Source organism: Catharus ustulatus, chromosome 30 (genome assembly GCF_009819885.2).
Source record: "Catharus ustulatus isolate bCatUst1 chromosome 30, bCatUst1.pri.v2, whole genome shotgun sequence".
Lineage (NCBI taxonomy): Eukaryota > Metazoa > Chordata > Aves > Passeriformes > Turdidae > Catharus > Catharus ustulatus.
The window spans coordinates 3,459,480-3,483,332 of NC_046250.1; the positions used below are offsets into that span (position 1 = coordinate 3,459,480).

The 23,853-nt window shown below is 66.5% G+C and overlaps 1 protein-coding gene across 1 annotated transcript; it reads left to right on the plus strand.

Moving 5' to 3' along the window:
* The first annotated feature begins 456 nt into the window (after positions 1–456).
* Positions 457–23,321, plus strand: NPR1 (natriuretic peptide receptor 1). Its single transcript, XM_042780060.1, is given in 24 exon segments — positions 457–761; positions 763–1,295; positions 4,947–5,141; positions 6,370–6,486; positions 7,405–7,540; positions 8,865–8,955; positions 9,023–9,152; positions 9,234–9,318; positions 9,395–9,515; positions 10,679–10,753; positions 10,849–10,926; positions 11,506–11,610; positions 11,682–11,753; positions 12,329–12,488; positions 13,627–13,782; positions 15,498–15,617; positions 15,620–15,665; positions 17,402–17,548; positions 18,313–18,505; positions 19,285–19,360; positions 19,363–19,458; positions 21,138–21,235; positions 21,674–21,763; positions 23,102–23,321. Coding segments are annotated over 24 exon segments (3,288 nt in total). The 3' UTR covers positions 23,165–23,321.
* The last annotated feature ends 532 nt before the right edge of the window (positions 23,322–23,853 follow it).

Sequence of the window (23,853 nt, forward strand, 5' to 3'; positions counted from 1 at the left end):
CCCCACCCACGCGTGTCCCCACCCTCCGCCAGGGTCCCCCGAGCGCTGTCAGTGCCCCCAGCAGCCGCGCAACCCCCCAGTGCCACCTCCGGGGTCACCCCCGCCACCCCGGGGCTGCCGTGACCGCCCCACGGGGCAGAACCCCCCACGGGCGTGCGGGGCCGGAGGTGCCCGAACCCCCCCGGGAACCCCCAGAGCTGCGCGAAGGCTCCAGGACAGCGTTGGGACAGCGCAGTGTCCCCACGAGTCGCGACATCCCCTCCAAACCCCAATGAGCATCTCGGGGCTCAGCACCCCACGCGTGACCGCCCCATCAGCGACACCTGCGCGGAGGTGACAACCAGGACCCAAACCACGGAGGGGACACATCCCGGCCCACCCCCCAGCGCCAGCCCAGCGCCCGTCCGAGCTCCCCACGGGTGGGAACATCCCCATCCGCCGCCCATCCCGGCTGGAATGCCGTGGGAGGGGGGGGGAGCGGGCAGGAAGGAGTTTAATCTCGGTGTGGATGATAACGGCCCTTTGTGTCACCAGTGGGGGGGCGAGCCAGGGCTCAGCCCCGCCGCGGGGGGGGTTGGACGCCACTCTCCGTCCGTGGGCGATGCTGGCCGCGCTGGGCCGCGCTGCTGGCCCCGCTGCTGGCCCCCGCTCCCGGTCGCGGGGACGGCCCCGGCCCCGCTGACCCTCGCCGTGGTGCTGCCCCAGCACAACCTCACCTACCCGTGGGCTTGGCCGCGCGTGGGACCCGCCGTGCGCTTGGGCCGCGGCCGCCGTGAATTCCCGGCGGGATTTGCTGCCCGGCTTCACCCTGGGCTGGGTGTTCGGCAACAGCGAGGATCGCCACGGGGTCTGCTCGGAAATGGCCGCGCCGCTGGTGGCCGTGGACCTGCGGCTCGCCCATCACCCCGCCGCCTTTTTGGGGCCGGGGTGCGTCTACTCGGCGGCGCCCGTGGCCCGGTTCACGAGTCACTGGCAGCTCCCGCTGCTCACGGCCGGGGCCGAAGCGCACGGCTTCGACGACAAGAGCGAGGAGTTCGGCTTGACCACCCGCGCCGGCCCCAGCCACCGCAAACTGGGCGAGCTGGGCGTGCAGCTGCACCGGCGCTTCAACTGGACGCGGCGGGCGCTGCTGGTGTACTGGGACGAGCGGGTGGACGACCGGCCCTGCTACTTCGCCGCCGAGGGGTTGTACGTCCAGCTGCCCACCCTGCGCAACCTGACGGTCCGGGACGTGGTGTTCCGGGACGGCGGCAACTTCTCCTCCATCATCCAGGAGATCAAGGCCAAGGGGCGCAGTGAGTGCCGGGGAGGGGGCGCGGGGAGGGGGCGCGGGAAGGGGACACGAGGAGGGGACACGGGGAGGGGGACATGGCAGGGGACACGGGGAGGGGGACTGGGAGGGGACACCAGAGGGGGCACTGGGAGGGGTACAGAAAAAACCGGGGAGGGGACACGGGGAGGGGGACATGGCAGGGGGACACGGGGAAGGGACACGGGGAAGGGACAACACGGGGAGGGATAAGGGGAGGGGACGCAGGGAGGGGGACACAAGGAGGGGACACGAGGAAGGAGACGCGGGGAGGGGGACAAACGGGGAGGGGACGCAGGGAGCGGGACACGGGGAGGGGACACACGGGGAGGGGACGCAGGGAGGGGGACACGGGGAGGGGGACATGGGGAGGGGACATGGGAAGGGACACGGGGGGAGGGGAACACAGGGGAGGGGGACATGGGGAAGGGACACAGGGAGGGGACACGGGGAGGGACACGGGGAGGGGGACACGGGGAAGGGACATGGGGAGGGGACATGGGGAGGGGGACATGGCAGGGGACACCAGAGGGGGCACGGGGAAGGGACGCAGGGAAGGGACACGGGGAGGGGACACGGGGAAGGGGACACGGGGAGGGCACGGGGAGGGACGCAGGGAGGGGACACGGGGAGGGGACACGGGGAGGGGACACGGGGAAGGGGGACACGGGGAGGGGACACGAGCAGGGGACACGGGGAGGGGACACGGGGAAGGGACGCACGGAGGGGGGACACGGGGAGGGGACAGCCCCCACGCCGGTGCCCGTGGGTGTGTGCCAGGCTTGGGTGGGTGCCCGCGGGTGCTCATGGCCATACAAGGCTGCGCACAACTTCACGGGGGTGTTCGCAGCTGGGTGTGCCCGGCCGTGCCCACAGCGGGGTTTTTTTTTGGGGGTGTTCCTGGGTGTTCCTGGGTGTTCCTGGGTGTTCCTGGGTGCCCGTGGGTCAGGCAGGGCTGTGCAGGGATTCACACGGGGGTCAGTGGGTGCTCACAGCTGTGCACAGCTGGACGGGGCTGTGCGCAGGTGTCACGGCCGCGCACATCTGCACACAGCTGGGCACGGCCTGTTCGTGGCTGTACACAGTTATTCATGGCTGTTCGTGGTTGTTCGTGGCTGTACATAGTTGTTTGCGTTGTTCAAGGTTTTTCAAGGCTGTTCATGGTTGTTCACGGTTCTACAAGCCTGTTCATGGCTGTACACAGTTGTTAATGGTTGTTCACGGTTGTACAAGGTTGTTCACAGCTGTTCCCGGCTGTTCATGGCTGTAGACAGTTGTTTGTGGGTGTTCATGGCTGTTCATAGGTTTTTCACGGCTGTTCATGGTTGTACAAGGGCTGTTCACCGGCTGTACACAGCTGTTCATGGGTTGTTCACGGTTGTAAAAGGTTGTTCACGGTTGTACGAAGCTTGTTCACAGCTGTTCCTGGCTGTTCATGGCTGTCCATGACTGTTCATGGTTGTTCATGGCTGTACAAAGTTGCTCACAGTTGTAGAAGGTTGTTCACAGCTGTTCATGGCTGTTCACAGTTGTTAATGGTTGTTCACAGCTGTTCAGGGCTGTTCACGGTTGTTCACGGTTGTTCCTGGTTGTTCCTGGTTGTTCCTCCAGGCTGTTCCCGGCTGTTCCCGGCTGTTCTGGGCTGCCCAGGCTGTCACAGCCGCACTCCCGTGTCCCGCACACCACCCTACCCTGTCCCTGCTCCACCCTGACCCCACGGACCCCCCAGGAACCCCTCCCCACTCCGTGTCCCGCGGGGGTCTCCGGGCGTTGTCACCTGTCCCGGTGTCCACGGTCCAGGCTCTGTCCCGGCCCGGCTCTGTCCCGGTGTCCCAGGTTGTCTCTGTCCCGGTCTGGCTCTGTCCCGGTCCGGCTCTGTCCCGCTGTCCCGGTCCCGGCTCTGTCCCGGTCCGGCTCTGTCCCGGCCCGGCTCTGTCCCGCTGTCCCGGTCCGGCTCTGTCCCGGTCCGGCTCTGTCCCGGTGTCCCGGTCCGGCTCTGTCCCCGGTGTCCCGGTCCGACTCTGTCCCGGTCCGGCTCTGTCCCGGTGTCCCTGTCCGGCTCTGTCCCGGTGTCCCGGCCCGGCTCTGTCCCGGTGTCCCGGCCCGGCTCTGTCCCGGTCCGGCTCTGTCCCGGGTTAGCTCTGTCCCGGTGGTCCCGGCCCGGCTCTGTCCCGGCCCGGCTCTGTCCCGCTGTCCACTGGAACCGCTCCATCCCCGCCTGGCACGGGCACCCCGGGGTGGGCAGCGGGCGCGTTCCGGGGGTGTCCCGGCCGAAGGGGCCTCGGCCGGGGGCCAGGCGGCACCCCCGGGGTCACGGTGTCGCCGGGAATCCATCAGGGCCGGGGGGAGGAGGGAGGAAACGGAGTCGGGAAAACAGGAAACCTCGGCCTGGCGCCCGGGGCAGCGCCGGGCAGGGCACGGGGGGGGGCCGGCCAGCGGGGTCGGGACCCCCCGGCCCGGGGGGCAGCGCAGCCCGGGGGCCGCGGCACGCAACGGCCGGGGGCCCCCGGTGAGGGGATGGGGGCTCCGGGGGGCTCCGGGGGGCTCTGGGGATCCCCCAGGGGTGTTTGGGGTCTTGGGTCAGTGTCACACAATAATCAGGGGGCCCCGGGACGGGGATGGGGGCTCTGGGGGGCCCCGGGTGTGGGGCTGGGGGCTCCGGGGGGCTCCGGGGGTGTTTGGGGTCTGAGGTTGGTATCACACAATAACCAGGGACCACCCAATGTGGGGCTGGGGCTCCGGGGGTCTGGGGCTGGTGTCACACAATAACCAGGGACACCCCAATGTGGGTCTGGGGATTCCAGGATCTCCTGGGGGCTCCGGGGGTCTTGGATTGGTGTCACACAATAACCAGGGACACCCCGATGTGGGGCTGGGGGCTCCGGGTGTGGGGCTGGGGGCTCCGGGGGTCTCTGGGGCTGTTTGGGGGTCTGGGGCCGGTGTCACACAATAACCAAGGACCCACCAATGTGGGGCTGGGGGCTCCGGGGGTCTCTGGGGCTGTTTGGGGGTCTCAGGCCGGTATCACACAATAACCAGGGACCCCCCGATGTGGGTCTGGGGGCTCCGGGGTCTCCAGGGGTGTTTGGGGTCTGGGGTCGGTGTCACACAATAACCAGGGACCCCTCAATGTGGGGCTGGGGCTCCGGGGGTCTCCTGGGTGCTCCAGGGGTCTCCAGGGGTGTTTGGGGTCTTGGCTTGGTGTCACACAATAACCAGAGACCCCTCGATGTGGGGCTGGGGCTCCGGGGGGCTCTGGGGGTGTCTGGGGTCTCGGGTCGGTGTCACACATAACCAGGGACCCCTCGATGTGGGGCTGGGGGCTTCGAGGGTCTCCAGGGATCTTCTGGGGGTGTTTGGGGTCTGGGTTGGTGTCACACAATAACCAGCGACCCCTGGGATGTGGGGCTGGGGGTTCCAGGATCTCCTGTGGGCTCCGGGGTCTCTGGGGGTGTTCTGGGTCTCGGGTCGGTGTCACACAATAACCAGGGACCCCCCGGGATTTGAGGCTGGGGTCTCTGGGGCTATTTTGGGGTCTCGGGCCGGTATCACACAATAACCAGGGACACCCCCCCCGGGATGTGGGGCTGGGGTCCCGGCCCTCGGGGGTCCCGTCTCCAAGGGCCGTGTCCCGCAGTCGTGTACGTGTGCTGCGCCCCGGACACGCTGCGGGAGCTGATGCTGCAGGCGGAGCGCGAGGGGCTCACGGGCGGCGATTTCGCCTTTTTCTACATCGACACGTTCGGGCCAGCCTGCAGGGCCGGCGCTTCCCCGAGCCCGGCGGCCCTGGCTCCGCGGGGACGGGCACGACGCGAGAGCGCGCCGCGCCTTCCAGTGAGGGGGGGGGCAGGGACAGCTCCAGGGGGGCTTGGGACAGCCCAGGGGGGGTCGGGGACAGCCCAGGGGGGGCTGGGACAGCCCAGGGGGGGTCGGGGACACTCAGGGGGGGCTGGGACACTCAGGGGGGGCAGGGACAGCCAGGGGGCTTGGGGACACCCAGGGGGGGTCGGGGATACCCAGGTGGGGTCGGGGACAGCCCAGGGGGGGTCGGGGACACTCCTGGGTGGGCTCAGGGACAGTCCCAGGGGGGGCTGGGACACTCAGGGGGGGTCGGGGACACTCAGGGGGGGTCAGGGACAGCCAGGGGGGGTCGGGGACAGCCCAGGTGGGGTCGGGGACACACTCAGGTGGGGTCGGGGACACCCAGGTGGGGTCAGGGACACCCCCAGGTGGGCACAGGGACACACTCAGGTGGGCTCGGGGACACTCAGGTGGGCAGGGACATCCACAGGTGGGCACAGGACACTCAGGTGGGCACAGGGACACACCCGGGTGGGCTCAGGGACAGCCCAGGTGTGCAGGGACACCCCAGGGGGGCACAGGGACACATCCAGGTGGGGTCGGGGACAACCCAGGTGGGCTCAGGACACTCAGGTGGGCTCGGGGACACTCAGGTAGGGTCGGGGACAGCCCAGGTAGGGTCGGGGACAGCCCAGGTGGGCTCAGGGACACGCTCAGGTGGGCTCGGGGACACTCAGGTAGGGTCGGGGACAGCCCAGGTGGGCTCAAGACACTCAGGTGGGGTCGGGAACACACCCAGGTGGGCACAGGGACACCCCAGGTGTGCAGGGACACACCCAGGTGGGCACAGGGACACCTCCAGGAGGGCTCAGGACCCCCAGGTGGGCACAGGACACTCAGGTGGGCTTGGGACACACAGGTGGGCTCGGGGACACTCCGAGTGGGCAGGGACACACTCAGGTGGGCAGGGACAGGCCTAGGTGGGCTCGGGGACACTCCAGGTGGGCAGGGACACACCCAGGAGGGCAGGGACATGCCCAGGTGAGCAGGGACCCCCTCGAGGTGGGCACAGGACACTCAGGGGGGCATAGGGAGCCCCAGGAGGGCTCAGGGACACACCCAGACGGGCTCGGGACCCCCAGATGGGCTCAGGACCCCCGGGAGGGCTCGGGACATCCCCAGGTGGGCTCAGGGACCCCCCCAGGCGGGCTCAGGACCCCAGGAGGGTCCGTGCCGCCCCCCAGCCCCTGTCCCTGTCGCAGGCTGTCACCATCATCACCTACAAGGAGCCCGAGAACCCCGAGTACCGGCCCTTCCTGCAGCGGCTCCGGGACGAGGCCAGGGAGCACTTCAACTTCTCCGTGAAGGACGGGCTGGTGGGACACGGGGACACGGGGACACGGTGGGGACACGGGGACACGGGGACAGCGGGGACAGCGGGGACAGCGGGGACAGCGGGGACAGCGGGGAGAGCGGGGACACGGGGACAGCGGGGACAGCGGGGACACGGGATGGGGCTGGGGACAGCGGGGACACGGGGACAGCGGGGACAGCGGGGACACGGGCGGGGACACGGGGACACGGGGACACGGGCGGGGACAGCGGGGACACGGGGACAGCGGGGACACGGGGATGGGGCTGGGGACAGCAGGGACACGGGATGGGGCTGGGGACAGCGGGGACACGGGGACACGGGGACAGCGGGGACAGCGGGGACGCGGGTGGGGCTGGGGACAGCGGGGACACGGGGACAGCGGGGACACGGGATGGAGCTGGGGACAGGGACCCGTGCTGTGTGCTGTCCCCGGGCTGTCCCCGAGCTGTCCCCGGGCTGTCCCCGGGCTGTCCCCGAGCTGTCCCCAGGCTGTCCCCGATCTGTCCCCGAGCTGTCCCCGTGTCCCCGCTGTCCCCGGGCTGTCCCCTCGCTGTCCCCTCGCTGTCCCCTCGCTGTCCCCGGGCTGTCCCGGGCTGTCCCCGAGCTGTCCCCAGGCTGTCCCCGATCTGTCCCCGAGCTGTCCCCGTGTCCCCGCTGTCCCCGGCTGTCCCCTCGCTGTCCCCTCGTCTGTGTCCCCTCGCTGTCCCCTCGCTGTCCCCCATCTGTCCCCGGGCTGTCCCCGGGCTGTCCCCGGGCTGTCCCCCATCTGTCCCCGGCTGTCCCCGAGCTGTCCCCGTGTCCCGAGCTGCCCCCGAGCTGCCCCCGAGCTGTCCCCGAGCTGTCCCCGTGTCCCCGGGCTGTCCCCGAGCTGTCCCCGAGCTGTCCCCGGGCTGTCCCCGAGCTGTCCCCGTGTCCCCAGATGAATTTCATCGCCGCCGCCTTCCACGACGCCGTCCTGCTCTACGCCCAGGCGCTCAACGAGACCCTGGAGCGCGGCGGCTCCGTCAGCGACGCCTCGGCCGTCACCCGGCAGATGTGGAACCGCAGCTTCTACGGTGAGAGCCGGCCTGGCCTGACCCCCCCGGGACCCTCCATCCATTGATGCCATCCCATTGATCCCATCCCATCCCATTGATCCCATCCCATCCCATCCCATTGATCCCATCCCATTGGTCCCATTGATCCCATTGATCCCATCCCATCCCATCCCATCCCATCCCATCCCATTGATCCCATTGATCCCATTGATCCCATCCCATTGATCCCATCCCATCCCATCCCATTGATCCCATCCCATCCCATCCCATCCCAATGATCCCATTGATCCCATTGATCCCATTGATCCCATTGATCCCATTGATCCCATCCCATCCCATCCCTCCCATTGATCCCATTGATCCCATCCCATCCCCTCCATCCCATCCCATCCCCTCATCCCATTGATCCCATCCCATCCCATCCCATTGATCCCATCCCATCCCATCCCATCCCATCCCATCCCATCCCATCCCATCCCATCCCATCCCATCCCATCCCATTGATCCCATCCCATTGATCCCATCCCATCCCATCCCATTGATCCCATCCCATCCCATCCCATTGATCCCATTGATCCCATTGATCCCATTGATCCCATCCCATCCCATCCCATCCCATTGATCCCATTGATCCCATTGATCCCATCCCATCCCATCCCATTGATCCCATTGGTCCCATTGGTCCCATTGGTCCCATTGGTCCCATTGGTCCCATTGGTCCCATCCCATTGATCCCATTGATCCCATCCCATTGATCCCATCCCATCCCATCCCATTGATCCCATTGATCCCATTGATCCCATTGATCCCATTGATCCCATCCCATTGATCCCATCCCATTGATCCCATTGATCCCATCCCATTGATCCCTTTGGTCCCATCCCATCCCATTGATCCCATTGATCCCATCCATTGATCCCATCCTATTGATCCCATCCCATTGATCCCATCCCATCCCATCCCATTGATCCCATTGATCCCATTGATCCCATTGATTCCATTGATCCCATCCCATCCCATCCCATTGATCCCATCCCATTGATCCCATTGATCCCATCCCATTGATCCCTTTGGTCCCATCCCATCCCATCCCATTGATCCCATTGATCCCATTGATCCCATCCCATTGATCCCTTTGGTCCCATCCCATCCCATCCCATTGATCCCATTGATCCCATTGATCCCATTCATCCCATCAATCCCACCCCATCCCATCCCACGCCATCCCATCCCATCCCATCCCACCCCATCCCTCCAGTGCCCCCAGCCCCACTCCCAGGGTGATGATTTGGGATCGGAGCCCCCTCCAGCCCCCCCCCAGCCCCTCACTGTCCCTCCCCAGGTGTCACCGGCTTCCTGAGGATCAACGAGCAGGGGGACCGGGAGAGCGATTACTCGCTGTGGGACATGGACCCGAGCAGGGGAACTTCCAGGTGAGCCCCGGGTTCGGGGGGGCTTCGGGGGGCTCCCCCCCCATCCCTGACCCCCCCAACCCCACAGATCGTGGCCAACTACAACGGCACCACACAGCTCCAGATGGTGCCGGGCCGGGACTTCCACTGGCCGGGGAACGCGGTGCCGCCCGATGTCCCTCCCTGCGGCTTCGAGGGCACCGACCCGCAGTGCCGAGGTGAGAGGGGGGGTGGGGGAACCCCGAGACCCCCGCCCAGCCCCCCCCGAGCCGGCACTGAGCGCTGCTCTGTCCCCGCAGCCTCGCTGAGCACGCTGGAGGTTCTGTCGCTTGTGGTCAGCCTGATCCTCATGGCCATCACCGCCACCTCCTTCTTCATCTACAGGTGTGGGGGGCTCGGGGGGTCCGGGGGGGCTCGGGGAGGGGTGGGCGGGGGTCTCATGAGCCCCTCCCCGCTGCAGGAAGCTGCAGCTGGAGAAGGAGCTGGCGGCAGAGCTGTGGAGGGTGCGCTGGGAGGACGTGCAGATGAGCAGCCTGGAGAAACATCTGAGGAGCGCCGGCAGCAAGCTCACCCTGTCCCTGGTGGGCAGAGGGGACACCGGGGGGACCGGGGGGATCGAGGGGACCGAGGGGACCGGGGGGACCGGGAGGAGCGGGAGGAGTGGGGGGACCGGGAGGAGCGGGGAGAACCGGGGGGATTTGGGGAGAGGGGCTGGGGTCACCCTCGTGGGGAGCAGAGATCGGGATCACACCCGGACCCCACTCGGGGATTTGGGATCGTGGGGAGTGGGGACACCAGGGGGACCGAGGGGGTCGGGGGGAACCGGGGTCACCGGGGGGACCGAGGGGATTTGGGATCGTGGGGAGCGGGGTCACACCCGGACCCCACTCGGGGATTTGGGATCGTGGGAGCAGAGATCGGGATCACACCCGGACCTCACCCGGGGATTTGGGATCGTGGGGATCGGGGTCACCGGGGGGACCGAGGGGACCGGGAGGAGTGGGGGGATCGGGGGGAACCGAGGGGATTTGGGATCGTGGGGATCGGGGTCACACCCGGACACCACTCGGGGATTTGGGATCGTGGGGACCGGGGTCACACCCAGACCCCACTCAGGAATTTGGGATCGTGGGGAGCGGGGTCACACCCAGACCCCACCCGGGGATTTGGGATCGTGGGGAGCGGGGTCACCGGGGGGACCGAGGGGACCGGGAGGAGTGGGGGGGATGGGGGGGAACCGGGGGGATTTGGGATCGTGGGGACCGGGGGATTGGGGGAGAGGGGCTGGGGTCACCCTCCTGCAGAGCAGAGCCGGGGTCACACCCAAACCCCACTCGGGGATTTGGGATCGTGGGGAGCGGGGTCACACCCGGATCCCACTCGGGAATTTGGGATCGTGGGGAGCGGGGACACCGGGGGGACCGAGGGGACCGGGAGGAGCGGGGGGACCGGGGAGAACCGGGGGGATTTGGGGAGAGGGGCTGGGGTCACACCCGGACCTCACCCGAGGATTTGGGATCGTGGGGAGCAGAGATCGGGGTCACACCCAAATCCCACCCGGGGATTTGGGATCGTGGGGAGCGGGGTCACACCCGGACCCCACTCGGGGATTTGGGATCGTGGGGAGCGGGGTCACCCCCAGCCCCACTCGGGGATTTGGGATCGTGGGGACCGGGGTCACCCCCCAGCCCCACCCGGGGACCCCCAGCCCCCCCGGGCTCACCCCACGCCCCCCGCCCCGCAGAGAGGCTCCAACTACGGCTCGCTGATGACCACGGAGGGGCAGTTCCAGGTCTACGCCAAGACCGCCTACTACAAGGTGCGGGGGCGGGGGAGCCGCGGGGACACCCGTGTCCCCTCCCGCCGTGTCCCCACCGCCGTGTCCCCATCCCCGTGTCCTCCTGTCCCCCCCAGGGTAACCTGGTGGCCGTGAAACACGTGAACCGCAAACGCATCGAGCTGACGCGCAAGGTCCTGTTCGAGCTCAAGCACGTACGTGGTGACCCGGGGGTGACACGGGGGTGTCCTGGGGTGTCCTGGGGGTGTCCCAGTGTCCCAGGGGTGTCCCAGGGGTGTCCCAGGGGTGTCCCAGGGGTGACCCAGTGACCCAGGGGTGTCCCAGGGGTGTCCCAGGGGTGTCCCAGGGGTGACCCAGTGACCCAGGGGTGTCCCAGGGGTGTCCCAGGGGTGTCCCAGGGGTGACCCAGTGACCCAGGGGTGTCCCAGGGGGTCCCAGGGGTGTCCCAGGGGTGTCCCAGGGGTGTTCCAGTGACCCAGGGGTGACCCAGGGGTGTCCCAGGGGTGTCCCAGGGGTGACCCAGTGACCCAGGGGTGTCCCAGGGGTGACCCAGGGGTGTCCCAGGGGTGTCCCCGGGCCGGGAGGGGTCCCAGGGGTGTCCCAGGGGTGACCCAGGGGTGACCCAGTGACCCAGGGGTGACCCAGGGGTGACCCAGGGGTGTCCCAGAGGTGACCCAGGGGTGTCCCAAGGGTGTCCCAGGGGTGTCCCAGGGGTGTCCCCGGGCCGGGAGAGGACCCCAGCCCACCCCAGCCGTCCCCGCTGTCCACGGCAGATGCGGGACGTGCAGAACGAGCACCTGACGCGCTTCATCGGCGCCTGCACCGACCCGCCCAACATCTGCATCCTGACCGAGTACTGCCCGCGGGGGAGCCTCCAGGTACGGCCGGGGGGCTGAGAGGGGACCGGGACCCCCGCCCGGGGCCGCCCCTCACCCCCCGTGCCCCCCAGGACATCCTGGAGAACGAGAGCATCACCCTGGACTGGATGTTCCGCTACTCGCTCACCCTCGACATCGTCAAGGTACCCGGGATGTTCCTGGGGGTTCCTCAGAGTGGGGGGGTCCCGATCCAAAGGGGTCCCGGGGGTCCCAATCACACAGGAATCCCGGGGGTCCCAATCCCACAGGAATCCCCTTTCCCGGGGGTCCCAATCCTGCAGGAATCCCGGGGGTCCCGATCCAAAGGGATTCCCTGTCCCGGGGGTCCCAATCCGCAGGAATTCCCTGTCCCGGGGGTCCCAATCCAAAGGGATTCCCTGTCCCGGGGGTCCCAATCCCACAGGAATTCCCTGTCCCAGGGGGTCCCAATCCCACAGGAATCCCGGGGGTCCCGATCCCACAGAATTCCCTGTCCCGGGGGTCCAACCCCTCAGGAATTCCCTGTCCTGGGGGTTCCAATCCAAAGGGATCCCGGGGGTCCCAATCCAAAGGAATTCCTTGTCCCGGGGGTCCCAATCCAAAGGGATTCCCTGTCCCGGGGGTCCCAATCCCCCAGGAACCCCACCCCACAGGAATCCCCATCCCATAAAGACCCCCACAGGGATCCCCCCCCCCCCAGCGGGGTCCGGCCGTGTCCCACCCTCTCCCGCCCCCCCAGGGGATGCAGTTCCTGCACAGCGGGGTCTTCGTGTCCCACGGCAACCTCAAATCCTCCAACTGCGTGGTGGATTCGCGCTTCGTGCTCAAGATCACGGACTACGGCCTCGAGAGTTTCCGCGCGGCACCGGACGGCGACGACAGCCACGCGCTGTTCGCCAGTGAGACCCGCGCCGTGTCCCCGGGGTGTCCCCAGGGTGTCCCCATATCCCCGGGGTGTCCCCAGGGTGTCCCCAGGGTGTCCCCAGGGTGTCCCCATATCCCCGGGGTGTCCCCAGGGTGTCCCCATATCCCCAGGGTGTCCCTAGGGTGTCCCCAGGGTGTCCCCGGGGTGTCCCCAGGGTGTCCCCATATCCCCAGGGTGTCCCTAGGGTGTCCCCAGGGTGTCCCCGGGGTGTCCCCAGGGTGTCCCCATATCCCCAGGGTGTCCCCAGGGTGTCCCCATATCCCCAGGGTGTCCCCAGGGTGTCCCCGGGCTGTCCCCTCGCTGTCCCCTCTCTGTCCCCTCGCTGTCCCCTCTCTGTCCCCTCTCTGTCCCCTCGCTCTCCCCTCGCTATCCCCTCACTCTCCCCTCGCTGTCCCCTCGCTGTCCCCTCGCTGTCCCCGGGCTGTCCCCGCGCTGTCCCCTCGTTCTCCCCTCGCTGTCCCCTCGCTTTCCCCGCGCTGTCCCCTCGCTGTCCCCTCTCTGTCCCCTCGTTCTCCCCGCACTGTCCCCTCGCTGTCCCATCGCTCTCCCCTCGCTGTCCCCTCGCTGTCCCTGCGCTGTCCCCTCGTTCTCCCCTCGCTCTCCCCGCGCTGTCCCCTCGCTGTCCCCTCGCTGTCCCCTCGCTGTCCCCTCGCTCTCCCCTCTCTGTCCCTCGCTGTCCCCGCGCTGTCCCCTCTCTGTCCCCTCGCTGTCCCCTCGCTGTCCCCGCGCTGTCCCCTCGCTGTCCCCTCGCTCTCCCCTCGCTATCCCCTCGTTCTCCCCTCTCTGTCCCCTCGCTGTCCCCTCGCTGTCCCCGGGCTGTCCCCTCGCTGTCCCCGCGCTGTCCCCTCGTTCTCCCCTCGCTGTCCCCTCGTTCTCCCCTCGCTGTCCCCTCGCTGTCCCCTCGCTGTCCCCGCACTGTCCCCTCGCTGTCCCCGCGCTGTCCCCTCCTTCTCCCCTCGCTGTCCCCGCGCTGTCCCCTCGCTCTCCCCTCGCTGTCTCCTCTCTGTCCCCTCGCTGTCCCCGGGCTGTCCCCTCGCTGTCCCCGCGCTGTCCCCGCGCTGTCCCCTCGCTGTCCCCGCGCTGTCCCCGCGCTGAGCCCGTCCCTGTCGCAGAGAAGCTGTGGACAGCGCCGGAGCTGCTGCGCATGGAGGAGCCGCCGGCGCGGGGCACGCAGAAAGGGGACGTGTACAGCTTCGGGATCATCCTGCAGGAGATCGCGCTGCGCTGCGGGGTCTTCTACGTGGAGGGAATGGAGCTGAGCCCCAAGGGTCAGCGGGGACACGGGGGGACAGGGGGACATCGGGGGGACAGGGGGGACACCCTGGGAACACCCTAGGGACACCCTGGGGACAGCCCGGGGATATCCTGGGGGCACCCTGGGGATATGGGGACGCCCTGGGGACACGGGGACACCCTGGGGATATCCTGGGGACACCGGGGGGACACCCTGGGGATATCCTGGGGACACCCGGGGCATCCTGGGGACACCCTGGGGACACCCTGGGGACACCCTGGGGATATCCTGGGGACACCCGGGACATCCTGGGGGCACCCTGGAGACATGGGGACACCCTGGGGACACCCTAGGGACACCCTGGGAGGTGGACAGACTGGCTGGGGGGGTAAGGGTGGGTGGTTGGACCCGCTGATTGGTTCTTGGAACCTTTAATGGGTTCTTGGACCCCCTTAATGGGTTCCTGGACCTTCTGACGGACTTCTGGACCTGTTAATGGGTTCCCAGACTGACCAATGGGTTCCTGGACTGGCCAAGGGGTTCCTGGATCCACTGATGGGCTCCTGGACCTGTTAATGAGTTTCTGGACCCTTTAATGGGTTCCTGGACCCACTGATGGGTTCCTGGCCCCATTCCTGAGCTCCTGACCCCGTTCCTGGCCCCGTTCCTGGGTTCCTGGACTGGCCAATGGATTCCTGGTCCCACTGATGGGCTCCTGGACCTGCTGATGGGTTTCTGAACCCATTAATGGGTTCTTGGACTGGTCAATGGGTTCCTGGACTGGTCAATGGGCTCCTGGACCTGTTAATGGGGTCTTGACTGGCCATGGGGTTCCTGGACCTGCTCATGGGCTCCTGGACCCATTAATAGGTTCTTGGACTGGCCAATGGGTTCCTGGACCTGTTAATGGGTTCCTGAACCCACTGAGGGGCTCCTGGAGTGACCAATGGGTTCTTGGACTGGCCAATGGGTTCCTGAACCCATTAATGGGTTCCTGGACTGGCCAATGGGCTCCTGACCCTGTTCATGGGTTCCTGGACCTGCTGATGGGTTCCTGAACCCATTAATGGGTTCCTGGACTGGTCAATGGGCTCCTGGACCCGTTAATGGGTTCTGGACCCGTTCCTGGGCTCCTGGACCCGTTCATGGGCTCCTGGACCTGCTGATGGGTTCCTGGACCTGTTGAAGGGGTCTTGGACTGGCCAGTGGGTTCCTGGAGTGATCAATGGGTTCCTGGACTGGTCAATGGGTTCCTGGACTGGTCAATGGGTTCCTGGACTGGTCAATGGGTTCCTGGACTGGTCAATGGGCTCCTGGCCCCGTTCCTGGGCTCCTGGACCCGTTCCTGGGCTCCTGGCCCTGTTCATGGGCTCCTGGACCTGCTGATGGGTTCCTGGACTGGCCAATGTGTCCCTGGACCCACTGAAGGGCTCCTGGCCCCATTCTTGGGTTCCTGGCCCTGGTCCTGAGCTCCTGGTATTGTTCCTGGGCTCTGGCCCCATTCCTGGCCCCGTTCCTGGGCTCTAGCCCGCTCCTGGCCCCATTCCTGAGCTCCTGGACCCGTTTATGGGCTCCTCACCCATTCCTGAGCTCCTGGGCTCTGTCCCCCCTGCCCAGCCCCTCGGGCTCTGTCCCCCCTGCCCAGCCCCACGGGCTCTGTCCCCACTGCCCAGCCTCACTGCCCAGCCCCACGGGCTCTGTCCCCCTGCCCAGCCCCTCGGGCTCCCCCCTGACCCTCCCGACCCGCAGAGATCATCGAGCGGGTGAAGAGCGGCGAGCGGCCGAGTTTCCGTCCCTCGGCCAGCGTGGGCTGTCACCTGGAGGAGCTGGGCCAGCTGATGCAGCTCTGCTGGGCCGAGGACGCGCTGGAGCGCCCGACTTCGGCCACATCAAGGTGCAGCTGCGCAGGTTCAACAGGTCAGGGCACGGGGACCCCAAAGGGGACTGGGGGGACACCAAAATGAGACTGGGGGGACCCCAAAAGGGAGCATGGGGTGGGCTCAGGAGACCTAGGATGACCCCTGGGACGGGGAGACCCCAAAATGAGCCTGGGGTGACCCCAAAAGGGAGCCTGGGGTGGGATCGGGATGGGGGGACCCCAAAATGAGCCTGGGGTGACCCCTGGGGATGGGGGGGATCCCAAAAGGGAGCCTGGGGGGTCTCGGGAGACTTGGGGTGACCCTCGGGACATGGGGACCCCAAAAGGGAGCATGGGGTGACCCCTGGGGTAGGGGGATCCCAAAAGGAACCTGCGGTGACCCTCGGGAGACTTGGGGTGACCTTCGGGATGGAGGGACCCTAAAAGGGAGCCTGGGGTGACCCCTGGGACAGGGGGACCCCAAAAGAGAGCCTAGGGGGGTCTCGGGAGATCTGGGGTGACCCCTGGGACGGGGGGATCCCAAAATGGAACCTGGGGTGACCCCTGGGATGGGGGGACCCCAAAATGAGCCTGGGGAGGGGTGGTGATCCCAAGGAAGGGTCCTCAAGTGAGGGGTGACATCCAGAGGGGATTTTTGGGTGGGGGGTGACCCTCAGGAAGGGTCCTGGATGGGAGGTGATCCCCAAAAACGATCCCTGGGTGGGAGGTGATCCCCGAAAATTGTCCCTGGGTGGGAAATGACCCCCCAAAAAGGATCCCCAGGTGAGAGGTGACCCCAAAAAGGGTCCCTGGGGGAGGTGACCCTGAAAAGTGTTTCTGGATGGGAGGTGACCCCAAGAAGGGTCTCCAGGTGGGAGATGGCCCCCAAAGAGATCCCTGGGCAGGATGTGGCCCTCAGGAAGCATCCCCGGGTGGGAGGTGATCCCCTAAAAGTGTCCCTGGGTGGGAGGCGACCCTCTAAAAATGCCCCCAGGCAGGATGTGACCCCCCCAAAAATGTCCCTGGGTGGGAAATGACCCCAGAGATGGTCCCCAGGTGACAAGTGACCCTGAAAAGGGTCCCTGGGCAGGAGGTGACCCCTAAAAAGAATCCCTGAGTGGGATGTGACCCCCCAAAAAGGATCCCCAGGTGGAAGGTGACCCCTAAAAACGATCCCTGGGCAGGATGTGACCCCCAAAAGTGCCCCAGGCAGGAGGTGACCCCCCCCCAGAGGATCCCTGGGTGGGAGGTGACCCTGAAAAGGATTTCTGGGTGGGAGATGACCCCCAAAAAGGATCCCTATGCAGGATGTGACCCCCCAAAAGTGCCCCTGGGCGAGAGGGGACCCTCAGGAAGGGTCCCCGGGTAGGAGATGACCCCCAAAAGTGTCCCTGGGTAGGACCAAAAAGGATCCCTGGGTGGGAGATCACCCCCAAAAAGGATCCCTCAGCAGGATATGACCCCCCAAAACTGTCCCTGGGTGGGAGGTGACCCCAAAAAGGGTTCCTGGGTGGGAGGTGACCCCGAAAAGGATCCTCGGATGGGAGGTGACCCCCAGAAAGGATCCCTGGGCAGGAGATGACCCTCAGGAAGGATCCCTGGGTGGGAGGTGACCCTGAAAAGGATCCCTGAGTGGGAGGTGACCCTCCAAAAAGTGTCTCCCGGTGGGAGGTGACCCTGAAAAGGATCCCTGGGCAGGATGTGACCCCCAAAAAGGGTCCCCAGGTGGGAGGTGACCCTCAGGAAGGATCCCCGGGCGGGAGGTGACCCCCAAAAAGGATCCCCGATCCCGCAGGGAGAACAGCACCAACATCCTGGACAACCTGCTGAGCCGCATGGAGCAGTACGCCAACAACCTGGAGGAGCTGGTGGAGGAGCGCACCCAGGCGTACCTGGAGGAGAAGCGCAAGGCGGAGGCGCTGCTCTACCAGATCCTGCCCCAGTGAGCGGGGACTGGGGAACTGGGGGAACTGGGAGGGAACTGGGGGCACTGGGGGGCACTGGGGGCACTGGGGGGGCACTGGGAGGGCACTGGGGGAACTGGGGGCACTGGGGGGCACTGGGGGGGAACTGGGGGGCACTGGGGAGCACCAGGAGGGTCCTGGGGGACACTGGGGGGCACTGGGGGGCACTGAGGGGCACTGGGAGGCACTGGGAGGGCACTGGGAGGGTCCTGGGAGGCACTGGGAGGGAACTGGGAGGGCACTGGGGGGCACTGGGGGGAACTGGGGGGCACTGGGAGGGCACTGGGAGGAACTGGGGGGAACTGGGGGGCACTGGGAGGGTCCTGGGGGGCACTGGGGGGAGCTGGGGGGACCTGGGAGGGTCCTGGGAGGGAACTGGGGGGCACTGGGGGGCACTGGGAGGCACTAGGGGGCACTGGGGGGCACTGGGGGGAGCTGGGAGGGAACCGGGGGGGCACTGGGGGGCACTCCTGGGGGGCACTGGGGCACTGGGGGGCACTGGAGGGCACTGGGAGGGAACTGGGAGGCACTGGGAGGGAACTGGGAGGTACTGGGAGGGAACTTGGGAGGTACTGTGAGGGAACTGGAGGGGCACCAGAAGGGTCCTGGGGGCACTGGGAGGGTCCTGGGGGTTACTGGGGACTGTCCCCACCCTGTCCCGCCCTGACCCCCCTGTCCCCACCCTGTCCCCACCCTGTCCCCGCCCTGTCCCCACCCTGACCCCCCTGTCCCCTGTCCCCAGCTCGGTGGCCGAGCAGCTGAAGCGGGGGGAGTCGGTGCAGGCCGAGGCGTTCGACAGTGTCACCATTTACTTCAGTGACATCGTGGGCTTCACGGCCCTGAGTGCCCAGAGCACCCCCATGCAGGTGGTGACGCTGCTCAACGACCTCTACACCTGCTTCGATGCCATCATCGACAACTTCGACGTCTACAAGGTGAGGGGGGGCCTGGGGACACCTGGGACACGTGGGGGACACGTGGGGACAGCTGGGGACAGCTGGGAGACACCTGGGGACACTCAGGGACACGCTGGGCGCTCCAGAACGTCCCCACAGGTGTCACAGAACCCCAGAATCAGGAAACACCAAAGTCAGGGAATCCCAGAAACAGGGAATCCAGAATCAGGGAACCTCAGAGTCAGGGAATCCCAGAATCAGGAATCCAGAGTCAGGGAATCCCAGGATTGCAGAGCCCAAACATAACAGAATCCCCAAACCCAGAATTACAGCGTCCCGATATCCCAATATCCCAGAATCCCCAATATCCCAGAATCCCAGGGTCACTGAGGTCTTTCCCTGAGTGAATCCCCATTTCCCCCTGTGAATTCCTGTTTCCCTGAGTGAATTTCCATTTCCCTGAGTGAATTCCCTTTTCCTGAGTGAATCCCCGTTATCCCTGAGTGAATCCCCGTTATCCCTGAGTGAATTCCCGATTTCTGAGTGAATTCCCATTTCCCTGAGTGAATCCCCATTTCCCCGTGTGAAAATCCCCATTATCCTGAGTGAATTCCCAATGCCCTGAGCGAATTCCTTTTCCCCCCTGTGACTACCCGTTTCCCTGAGTGAATCCCCGTTATCCCTGAGTGAATTCCCGATTTTATGAGTGAATTCCCATTTCCCCCCATGAATCCCGAGCCTCCCCGTTATTCCCCGAACCCCCCATTATCCCTGAGTGAATTCCCGTTATTCCCCGTGCCCCCCCCGGTTGTCCGCAGGTGGAGACCATCGGTGACGCGTACATGGTGGTGTCGGGGCTGCCGGAGCGGAACGGGAAGCTGCACGCGCGGGAGGTGCGCGGATGGCGCTGGCGCTGCTGGACGCGGTGCGCTCCTTCCGCATCCAGCACCGGCCGCAGCAGCGCCTGGAGCTGCGCATCGGCATCCACACGGGTCCGGGAATGGGATTGGGAACGGGATTGGGAACGGGAATGGGGATGGGAATGGGATTGGGAATGGGCATCGGCATCCTGCGCTCCTTCCGCATCCAGCACCGACCCCAGCAGCGCCTGGAGCTGCGCATCGGCATCCACACGGGTCCGGGAGTGGGATTGGGAACGGGAATGGGAACGGGAATGGGGATGGGAATGGGATTGGGAACGGGCATCGGCATCACACGGGTCCGGGAGTGGGATTGGGATTGGGGAGGGATTGGGATTGGGAATGGGATTGGGAACGGGCATCGGCATCCTGCGCTCCTTCCGCATCCAGCACCGGCCGCAGCAGCGCCTGGAGCTGCGCATCGGCATCCACACGGGTCCGGGAACGGGAACGGGAACGGGAATGGGATTGGGAATGGGAACAGGCATCGGCATCCACACGGGTCCGGGAACGGGATTGGGATTGGGATTGGGATTGGGATTGGGAATGGGATGGGAACGGGAATGGGAACGGGCATCGGCATCCTGCGCTCCTTCCGCATCCAGCACCGGCCGCAGCAGCGCCTGGAGCTGCGCATCGGCATCCACACGGGTCCGGGAATGGGATTGGGATTGGGAATGGGATTGGGGATGGGAATGGGAAAGGGAACGGGAATGGGAACGGGCATCGGCATCCACACCGGTCCGGGATTGGGATTGGGAATGGGAATGGGCATTGGCATCCACACGGGTCCGGGATTGGGATTGGGAATGGGAATGGGCATTGGCATCCACACGGGTCGGGAATGGGAAATGGGGGGATTGGGATTGGGATGGGAATGGGAACGGGCATCGGCATCCACACCAGTGGGATTGGGAACGGGAAAGGGAATGGGAATGGGATTGGGGTTGGGAACGGGCATTGGCATCCACGGGTCTGGGAACAGGATTGGGAATGGGAATGGGAATGGGAATGGGAATGGGAATGGAATGGGAATGGGAATGGGAACGGGAAAGAGTGTCGGCATCCACACCGGTGGGGACGGGAATGGGAACGGGATTGGGAATGGGAATGGGAATGCGCATCGGCATCCACACGGGTGGGAGTGGGATTGGGAGTGGGAATGGGAACAGGAATGGGAATGGGAACGGGATGGGAACGGGAAAGAGCATGCATCCACACCGGTGGGAGTGGGGTTGGAACGGGATTGGGAATGGTATCAGGAACGGGCATCAGCATCCACATGGGTGGGAATGGGATTGGGAATGGGAATGGGATGGGAACGGGGTTGGGATTGGGATTGGGAATTGGATTGGACATGGGAATGGGGATCAGCACCCACAGGGGTCAGAATTGCACAGGAACGGACGGGAACGGGGACGGGCATGGGATGGGGACAGAGATGGGGACAGAGGTGGACCAGGGACAGGGACAGGACAGGGACCCAGGCAGAGGGGATGGGGACAGGGCACCGCCCTGGGCGGGCACAGGGGTGGCCCATGGTGGCCGCCAGTGTCCCCAGCAGTGACAGCAGCACTGGGGCGGCAGTGGCCCATGGTGGCCCATGGTGGCCCATGGTGGCCCGTGGTGGCCCATGGTGGCCCCAGTGACCCAGCAGTGACAGTAGCACGGGGGTGGCAGTGGCCCGTGGGCCCATGGTGGCACGTGGTGGCCCCAGTGACCCAGCAGTGACCGCCCCGGCCGTCCCGCAGGCCCGGTGTGTGCGGGCGTGGTGGGGCTGAAGATGCCGCGGTACTGCCTGTTCGGGGACACCGTGAACACCGCGTCAGCATGGAGTCCAACGGGGAGGGTGAGCGGGGCTGGGGACACTGGGGACACCCCGGGGACACCTGGAGTCCAACGGGGAGGGTGAGCGGGGGGACACCCTGGGGACACCCTGGGGACATGGGGACACCATGGAGTCCAACGGGGAGGGTGAGCGGGGCTGGGGACACTGGGACACTGGGGACACCGGGGGGGACACCATGGGGACACTCTGGGACATCCTGGGGACACCATGAAGTCCAACGGGGAGGGTGAGCGGGGCTGGGGACACTGGGGACACTGGGGACAGCATGGGGGACACTCTGGAGACACACTGGGGACACTGGGGACACTGGGGACACACTGGGGACAGCACGGGGACACCCGGGGACACCCTGGACACTGGGGACACTGGGGACACTGGGGACACCCTGGGGACATCCTGGGGACACGAGGGTCCCGTGCCACCCGCCCCCTCCCCCAGCCTCAAGATCCACATCTCGGGGGTCACCAAGGCCGTGCTGGAGGAGTTCGGCTGCTTCGAGCTGGAGCTCAGGGGGACGTGGAGATGAAGGTGAGAGCCCCAAAACTGCCCCAGTGTCTCCAAAACTGCCCCCCCGCCCCTAAAACTGCTCCAGCGCCCTAAAACTGCCACAGCGCCCCAAAATGCCCTGATACCCCCCGAAACTGCCCTGGTATCCCCCAAACTGCCCTGAGACCCCCCAAAACTGCCCTGGTACCCCCTGAAACTGCCCTGATCCTCCCTAAAACTGCCCCAGCCCCCAAAACTGCCCTGATATTCCCTAAAACTGATCCCTGAATCCCCCTCCACACTGCCAGTGCCCCTGAAACTGTCTGATCCCCCTGAAACTGCCCCAGAGCCCCTAAAACTGCCCTGGTACCCCTGAAACTGCCCTGGTACCCCCAAAAACTGCCCCAGCGTCCCCAAAACTGCCCTGATATTCCCTGAAACTGCCCTGATCCCCTGAAACTGCCCCAGTGCCCCCAAAACTGTCCTGATACCCCTAAAACTGCCCCGACTTCCCCAAACTGCCTGATCCCAAACTGCCCTGATACCCCCCTAAAAGTGCCCTGATCCCCCCTAAAACTGCCCGGACCCCCCCAAACTGCCCCAAACCCCTCAGTGCCGCCCCAATGGGGAACCCCTGTACCCCAAACCCAAACCCAGGGTCCCCCAAAACCTAAACCCAAACCCGGGGTCCCCCCGCTCCCCCCAGACCCAAACCCGGGGTCCCCCATTCCCCCCGCTCCCCAGACCCAAACCCGGGTCCCCCCAGACCCAAACCCGGGGTCCCCCTGCTCCCCCAGACCCAATCCGGGGTCCCCCAGACCCAAACCCGGGTTCCCCCGCTCCCCAAAACCCAAACCCGGGGTCCCACCATTCCCCAAAAACCAAACCGGGGTCCCCCCGCTCCCCCCAAAACCCAAACCCGGGTTCCCCCCATTCCCATCGCTCCCCCAGACCCAAAACCCGGGTCCCCCCGTACCCCAGACCCAAACCCGGGGTCCCCCCAAAACCCAAACCCGGGATCCCCCCAGACCCAAAACCCAAATCCGGGATCCCCCGTACCCCAGACCCAAATCCGGGATCCCCTCCAGACCCAACCAGGGTCCCCCCGCTCTCCCCAGACCCAAACCCAGGGTCCCCCCGCTCCCCCAGACCCAACCCGAGGTCCCCCCATTCCCTCGCTCCCCCAAACCCAAACCCGGAGACCCCTGCTCCCCCAGACCCAATCCGGGTTCCCCCGCTCCCCCAGACCCAAACCCGGGGTCCCCCCCAGACCCAAACCCAGGGTCCCCCCACTCCCCCCAGACCCAAACCCGGGGTCCCCCCCAGACCCAAACCCAGGGTCCCCCCGCTCCCCCAGACCCAAATCCGGGTCCCCCGCAGGGCAAGGGCAAGCTCCGCACCTACTGGCTGCTGGGGGAGCGCGGGAGCAGCACCCGGGGGTGACCCCAACCCCCCCCGCACCCCAAAATCAGCACCCGGAGCCGCGGGGCACCACGAGCACAAACCCCCCAGAGCGGGGGCTGGGGACCCCCCCGGGTCACTGCGACCCCCGAGGGACCCCCAGAGCTGGGGGGGGCACGGGAGGGGCCGGGGGGCTCCCCCCGCCGAGAGCTCTGATTTTGTAATTAATAAAGAGATAAAATTAAATAAAGGAGCGGCGGAGCCACTCGGGGGTCTCCGTGGGAGGGGGTGGGGTCGGGGGGCTGCTCGAGGGGGCTGGGGGCGTCCCGGTGATTCCCGTGCCGGGGAGGGGTTGACGGGGGTCCCGGGGGGTTCCCGGGATTTCCTGGGGGTCCTGGGGGATTCCGGGGGGGTTCCCTGGGGGTCCCTGGGTGTCCCGAGGGTTTCCCGGGGAGTTCCTGGGCATTCCCTGGGGGTCTCGGGGGTTCCTGGGGGTCTCTGGGGGTTCCCGGGGATTCCATGGGGGTCTCTGGGGGTTCCCGGGGATTCCGTGGGGGTCTCTCTGCGGGTTCCTGGGGATTGCTGGGGCATTCCCGGGGGTTCCCTGGGGTCCCTGGGGTCTCAGGAATTCCCTGGGGATCTCAGGGGTTCCCTGGGGGTTCCCTGGGGGTCCCGAGTGTTCCATGGGGGTCTCTGGGAGTTCTCTGGGGGTCTCTGGCGGTTCCCGGGGA